Genomic DNA, 7613 nt, shown 5'->3' on the forward strand with positions numbered 1-7613 from the left:
ACACCTGCTGCTTTTGTGGGGGACCCAGGTTCAGTTCCCAGTTTCCACACCTGCTGCTTTTGCGGGGGACCCAGGTTCCGTTCCCAGTTCCCACACCTGCTGCTTTTGCGGGGACCCAGGTTCCGTTCCCAGTTCCCATACCTGCTGCTTTTGCGGGGGACCCAGGTTCAGTTCCCAGTTCCCACACCTGCTGCTTTTGCGGGGGACCCAGGTTCCATTCCCAGTTCCCACACAGGCAATTTGCAACTGCCTATCTAACCTAGTTTCAGGAGATTTAGCACCTTCTATCTTCCACAGGCATATGCACACACATGATGCAGAGTCATACCTTTAGACACATATACATTTTTAAAACTTAAAAAAAAGTGAAACTCACTGCCTGAATGCAAATCCTGCTCTACCAGTTCCTATCCTGTGACTTTTCATGTTATACAGCCTCTTTGTTTCTTTATCAGTAAGATAATAGTAGGCACATTTCCCTTAAAAGGCTCTGTGGGAATTAAATGAGTTAATATGCAAATAAAGCAATTGCTTTTCACATAATATGGTTCAGTACATTATTGCCATATATATATACATACAAACAGAACCTTTAAGAGTCCAGACAGACAAGAAGCATACAGAGCCAGGCTGTAGAGGGACACTAGCTTGCTGCACCCATGGCATAAGCCTGAGTAATGTCTGGGCAAATCATGGTAAAGGGACTACTAGGGCCACTGCCCTTAGTGTTGTCCCATCCTGCCAACAAAGGTGATAGCTGTTGAGCTTGTCAGCATGCAGAGGAAGGAGCTGAGCTTGGGAGTGGTGACCTATCTGGAGGCGTGGAAGGCATTTGCTGAATAATGTGTTTGTGTCAGAGTGAAGAAGGTGTGGCGGGTACATTGCAGTTCCATAGTGTGAGTGGAGGATGAATCGGCCTACTGGCCAACAGATTTTATTCATGCAACCTAGGAATGTCAAGAGGTGTCGTCATGATCCTGTAATCTCCATAATCAGTATGGTCCAATCACCAAACATAAAGCTACATTTCTTTGTGGTTTGGGTTGTTTGTTTGTTTTGGGTTTGTTTTGTTTTGTTTTTCGAGACAGGGTTTCTCTGTGTAGCCCTGGCTGTCCTGGAAGTCACTCTGTAGACGAGGCTGGCCTTGAACTCAGAAATCCTTCTGCCTCTGCCTCCCAAGTGCTGGGATTAAAGAAGTGCACCACCACTGCCCGGCAAAGTTAAATCTTTTAAAAGGTGAACTAGGTTATATGCACCATGATGATGATGCTCAGCATTTTTGTTGTTGTTGTTGTTGTTGTTTTTGTTTTTCGAGACAGGGTTTCTCTGTATAGCCCTGACTGTCCTGGAGCTCACTTTGTAGACCAGGCTGGCCTCAAACTCAGAATTCCACCTGCCTCTGCCTCCCAAGTGCTGGGATTAAAGGCGTGCGCCACCACTGGCAATGCTCAGCATTTTATAAGACCTTTCTGTATGCCAAGCACTACTCTAAAGGTTTTACTTATATTAACCCATTCAATCCTTTCAATAGCCCTATAAATGGATATATTAACTAGCTTGACTCTGATGATCATTGCATATAAAACATCACCTTAAATATGTAGTTGTGACTTTTAATAGCCTTATGAGTTAAGACTATTTTCAGCTCTTTTACAGATAAGGAAATTAAGCCATGGATGGATGGAAGGATGGATGGATAGATGGACTGATATATGAAACATGTCTTTAGGGAGGAAGAAGAAAAGAAGGGCTTTTATGTTTTTCATTTACTCTAAGGTGTGTGTATGTAAAAGGACAACTAACTGTAGTTTGTTCTTTCCTGCCTTCATGTGGATTCCAGGTAACCAGCTGAGGTTCTCATGTTCCATGCAAGAACCTTTATCCTCCAAGCTGTCTCACCAGCCCTAGATATGTGTATTTTTAAACTCTGAAGCACAGTACAGCATTAGCATTTGCTGGTGTAGGCTTTGAGCATGTAAATTATTTTCCATATTTGTTTTAGGGTTTACAATATTCCATGATTTTTTTTTACATTTTTATTTTACTTTCATTATGTGCATTTCTTTAGAAGGACAGCTCGCAGAGAACAGCTTACTGAAGTCAGTTCAGTCCTACCATGTGGGTCCTGGGAATTGAACTCCGGTCACTGGCTTGGCTGGTATGCACCTTTATCCCATGGGCCATTTTGCCAGACCTTTTATAATTCTTATTTGAACTATTTTTTTTGTGTGTGTGATCATAGATCCATATGCACTTGGAACAGTTTAAAGAGAACTTGTCATGTTCTCTTGACTCAGTATCCCAGCCAGGATCTTGATAGTGATGCAATCCTACTATCTTGTGTTTAAATTGCCTTTTTTTTTAACTTATACACAACTTGTGTATGTGTATGTTCTGTTGATGTCGTAGGTTCATAGCTAATAAACACAGCTAAGATACTGAGTGTTTCTTTTGATGTACATATCTTTATATTGCAAGCTTATTACTATCCCTGCCTTCCTAAACACACACCATCCCTTGCAGCCATTAGCCTTTTTTCCATTTTGCCCTTTCAAAAGTATGTAAATGGATTCATATGGTTTGCGCTCTGAGATTGGCTTTTTTCACTTAGGGTAGTTCCATTAAGAGCTGGAGCTTGTTTGGTAGCCCATGCTCTTTATAGCAATAGCAGTTCATGGTGTGCATATGCTAATGGTTCTATTTGGGCTGTTTCCAGTTTAGGGCAGCTGGAGTAAAGCTGCTATGAACAGTAATATACATGTTCGTGTGTGAATACAGGCTTTTATTTCCCTGGCTGAGTACTCACAGGGCTATCACTGGGTCATATTATAATTGCATATCTGATTTCATAAGAAACTAACTGCAAACTTTTCCAGAGTGGCTTTACCTAGTTTGTAGTACTTAGAAGGGACTTCAGCGGATGAGGCAGATATTTGGAAGCAGAAGTCTGGAATCAGAAATGCTTGCTGAGTTCATAGGCAGCAAAGTGCTCTGTGTTGCTAGATGGGAGTCTGGGTTGAGCTGGAGAGAGAACACAGGATTACTAGTCTTTGTCTTACTGAGAGCCCTCTCGTGCTCCACACACTAGTTAAGGCAGACAGAAGGCACTGCCACTGGAGCCTAGTCTAGCAGAAGAAAAGGAATATGTAGAAATATTGCAGAAAGGACTCTGTCTGGTGGGGAAGAGTCTTGAGAGGGTGTGCTGGGGTTATCTGAAGACCTTTGCTATATCACATGAGGGTAGGGACCATGCTGGTCTCATTCTTCCTGGGTCCTGACATAAACAGTAAGTATTTGCTAAGTATTGAGTGACTGGCCTAATCCCATGTGCATAGTTCCTACGAGTGGGACCAACATTGTCTGTGTAAGCAGCTTCACGTCTCAGTCCTGCTGTATGGGTAAAAGGGCAAGGCTGGGTCCAGACACCCCACCCTGGAATGAATTACCACACCACAGATTGGAAGCCAGCATGATATATTAAATGTTGGAATGCTCTACAGTAAATTTTTAATTGTTAAACAAGCAAAGAAGGCTGTAAATGCTGTGCTGCTGGAACAGTATTGCACATTGTGCCTGCTGTCTCCACCAAGGTTTCTTATCAGCCAGTTGAGATTTCACAACCTTTCGTCTCTTGCTTGTTATAGGGGCCTCTCCACAGGGTCTCTGGGGCATGGTGCAATGCCATTCTTTTTCCCGTGGGGGTGGCAGCAGGGCACTTTTTACATCCTATCTGACTTCCCTTTGTTCCATCTTATGCCTAGATTTCCTCCAAAGGAGCATCCTGTGCTTGCACTGCCTGGAGCCCCAGCCCAGTTCCCCGTCCTTGAGGAACACAGGGAGCTCCAGAAGTACATGGTGTGGTCAGATGAGATGGTGAGAACAGGAGAGGCCCAAATCAGCACCCACCTTGTCCGGCCCTATGTGGGCATTCATCTGCGCATTGGCTCCGACTGGGTAACTTCCTCTTCCTCTCTCTAGCTGACTTTTGCCTAAGCAGAGCCCAGGCCTGTAGTGATTGGTGGGGAGTCTTAGCTTGAAGCAGAGACAGCTGGATTTTAGCTCACGATCTTGCTACTGCCCCACACATCAGAAGTATGTATATGGAGCTCCTGCTCGAGAGCTAGCATTTAACAGCTACCATTTGTACCCTGTGTTTGCACATGGGTAAACTGGGATATTAAGTCAGATCCCAAATTAGGAGTCCTCTGCCTCAGTTCAGTGGTTAGCCAGTAGGTTGCTATTGAAAGGGAACTCTGGAGACTGTGTGGCATATACCTTTAATCCCAGCACACAGAGATACAGAAGCAGGTGGATCTCTGTGAGTTTGAGGCCAGCCTGGTCTACAGAGCAAGTTTCAGAACAGCCAGGACTACACAGAGAAACCCTGTCTTGGGGAAGAAATGGGGGTGGATGGGAGATGGGGTTGCGGGGGTGGGGACAACAGGACACTGTGAACCAGGTGGGACTCCTCAGAAGTGTAGGTGTTTTCATCCTCCCAGAATTTGTGTAGAATACCCCAAGAAGAAAAACATGTCATCTCACTAGAGGGTAAGAAAAAGCTTGATTTAAAAAAAAAAAAAGTCAAGTGCATGAGAAAAACTCCTAACTAGTCAGAAATAGCCTGGACCCACCTCAGCCAGATAACGTCTATCTCTCTCGAACTTATAGCAAACATGTGCCTCAGGGGAATGATCAGAAGTCCCACTTCATCGGGAATCAGATAAGCCTCCCTTATCAGCAGTGCTGAGCTCTACTGAAGTCCCAGATAACAACAGAGCAGAAAAATGCTTTTCAACCCCACTCAGAAATAACCAGTGTCGCTGTTTTTGTATGGCCCCACCCCCAGGGTGGCCAAAGCTTTCCTTAAAACCTCATAATCAGGCTGGAGAGATGGCTCAGTGGTTAAGAGCACTGACTACTCTTCTAGAAGTTCTGAGTTCAATTCCAAGTAACCACATGGTGGGTCACAACCATCTGTAATGGGATTAGATGCCTTCTGGTGTGTCTGAAGAAAGCAACAGTGTACTCATATACATAAAATAAATAAATCTTTTAAAAAAATTTTGAAAAGCTCATGATCTTGCCTTCTCCATCTCCCCAAGTGCTGAGATTACAGGTCAGCCTCGCCATTCCTGGTCTTTCCCTTAGCCCTTAGTGTTATTACTACATATATAATAGTGGATAGGAATGTAGCTCAGTGGGAGGACACACAAAGCCCTGAATTCAGTACACACTCACACACAAAGAGAGAGAGAACGAGAGAACGAATGAACACTGGAATGCTAATCTCCTCTGTAGCACTTTTCCTGTGTTGGGGTCCGAGACAGCTGCTTCTCTAACTCTGCCCTCCACCTCTCCCTGTAGAAGAATGCCTGTGCCATGCTGAAGGATGGAACTGCAGGGTCACACTTCATGGCTTCCCCTCAGTGTGTGGGTTATAGCCGCAGCACAGCCATCCCCCTCACCATGACCATGTGCCTCCCTGACCTGAAGGAAATCCAGCGGGCTGTGATGCTTTGGGTGAGAGCACTGAATGCCAGGTCGGTCTACATCGCCACAGACTCTGAGAGCTATGTGTCTGAGATCCAGCAGCTCTTCAAAGACAAGGTGCGCCTGGCCCAGAGGGAGCAGAAACAAGAGTCTGCTAGTCCCGCAGCTCCTACACTTGCTTTGGGCTCCCCTCACCAGCTCCTTGCCTCTCTGATTCCTAACATTCCTTCTGTCCACAGCTCAAACATGTCTGTGAGTTCTCTCTAGTCTTCATTCAGGAGGTCACGCGTCCCTGCTTGAACACCCCAAGGCCCTTTCTTTATGTGAGGCACTTTCTAGACCACCCGAGACTCATGTAGATCACTGAGACTCTTGTAGCCCTCTTCTTCTGTTCTCTGAGGTTTATTCTGGTGCTTTGACCTCTCAGGCTGTCACTTGTCCCTCATCATGGGGTCTAGGGCAGTGCCTGACATACAGTGCAAATGTTTTGTTGAATAAGGACACAGTGGACTCTGAAATGGAATGCACAGTAGCTGAGAGGTTAAGAACTTATCTCTGTTTTGTTTTGGTTTTATTTTTGAGACAGGGTCAGGTGTCATGTAGCCTAGACTGGCAAAAAAAATGCAATATATAGCTGAGGGTGACCTTGAACTTCTGATCGTCTTCCTTGCCTCATCCAAGTGCTGGGTTCCAGGCTTGCACCCTTACACCTGGATCGAGAAATACACTTGAGATTTGAATTCGACTCATTCTGAAGCCTTGCAAAAAGTTACCTGACCCCTCTGTGCTGATCCTCACCAATAGAGTAGAACTGAATAGCACCTGTCTCCAACAGAATTTGTAAAGATCTGTTTTTGTAAAGAAATGATGACGTTTCCCACTATAAAATAATACCCAGTAAATCAGCTCTTATTAGTACCATAAATGAACGAAGGGGAAGATCTTTTGTTCTTAGTGACTGTTTTTGGAGGTGATGCTTAGCAGCAGAATTTGCTTGGCAGATGTTTACAGTTGGAGGTAGCAGCAGGTCATCGAGCCTCTGTGGTGGCTGAGTGACTAGTGAACATTCAGGAGACCAGGTGCCTGAGGACCTCAGGTGCCAGCAGTCCAAAGAGGAAGACAGTAGAAGGATGATTTTTTAAAATGTTTGACCAAGAATAATTTAGAGGCTGTTAAGGACTTATGTAAAAGTGGTTCAGAGTTTGACTAAGACTCTGATATTTAGAAATAAATAAGAGGTGAATATGTATTTTATTAATATGAATATTTAAAATCGAGGGGGAGGCAGACATTGGGAGCCACTGGCCTTATGTATGGGGTATCTTTCTGTTCTTTCTTTTGCTCCACCATCTAAAACACGAGAGATGCCCCAACCAGCAAGCAAGTGTGGGCTCAGTGCCTGCTGATTTGCCCTGCCCATTTCCTAGATAAAAAGTCAGCTGAGAGACCTGAAGGTCCTCTCACTCCATCTCCCCCTGTGTGCGGTAGATGAGGAGGTCTGCCCAGAAGGGGCAGAGTTGACACAGAGGTCCCAGGGTCCATAGCGCCTGGAATGACAGAGCTGGTAAATTCCGGAGGGGATGGGACTGTTTGGGGGCTTTTGGCTGAGATTAAAAGATAGTGTCTTTAGGAATCCAGGAAGCGAGGCTCCTGATGTCAGAAAGCTTGGTGAACAGCAGAGTCCTTCCAGGCAACTCTGCCCACCCCTCACCTGCACGGAGCTGAGGCATGTGGAGAGTCCCAGGGGGTTTTCATGAGCTTTAGGGTTGATGCACTTATTAGTTAGGCCTTGAGCCTCTTGTTATGGCTACTTCCTGTTCCTGTGCTGGTGTTCTTGCCCTACCCCCAACCCACCTCCACTCCTCAGCGCCATTTCCTGTGGGCTCACATTTTACTCTTCTGCCCATCTTGATGTGTGACATTTGTGTGTGATATGTCCACACACATATGTAAATGTGTGTGGAGGCAAGAGGACAACTTCAGGTACCGTTTACCTTTTGTTTTGAACAAGATCTCTTACTGACCTGAAACTTAACAAGTAGGCCAGACTGTCTAGCCAGCCAGCCCCAGGAACGGCCTATCTCCTTTTCCAGTGCTGAGATTTTGAGAACATAACAAAGCTA

At 45.2% G+C, this 7613-nt stretch overlaps 1 protein-coding gene across 2 annotated transcripts in view; it reads left to right on the forward strand.

Annotated features, from left to right (window-relative positions):
• Pofut1 (protein O-fucosyltransferase 1) overlaps positions 1–7613 on the forward strand; it is a 26860-nt gene that overhangs the window by 14206 nt on the left and 5041 nt on the right. The window contains exons 5-6 of one of the 2 annotated variants that reach the window (XM_031372325.1): positions 3762–3954; positions 5365–5607. In XM_031372325.1, the coding sequence (XP_031228185.1) occupies positions 3762–3954; positions 5365–5607 (436 nt within the window). Of the gene's footprint in view, positions 1–3761; positions 3955–4668; positions 4796–5364; positions 5608–7613 lie in introns of those variants that run through there. The other variant, XM_031372326.1, reaches the window with a different exon arrangement.

This window comes from Mastomys coucha, unplaced genomic scaffold, assembly GCF_008632895.1.
Source record: "Mastomys coucha isolate ucsf_1 unplaced genomic scaffold, UCSF_Mcou_1 pScaffold15, whole genome shotgun sequence".
In the NCBI taxonomy this organism is placed as follows: Eukaryota; Metazoa; Chordata; class Mammalia; order Rodentia; family Muridae; genus Mastomys; species Mastomys coucha.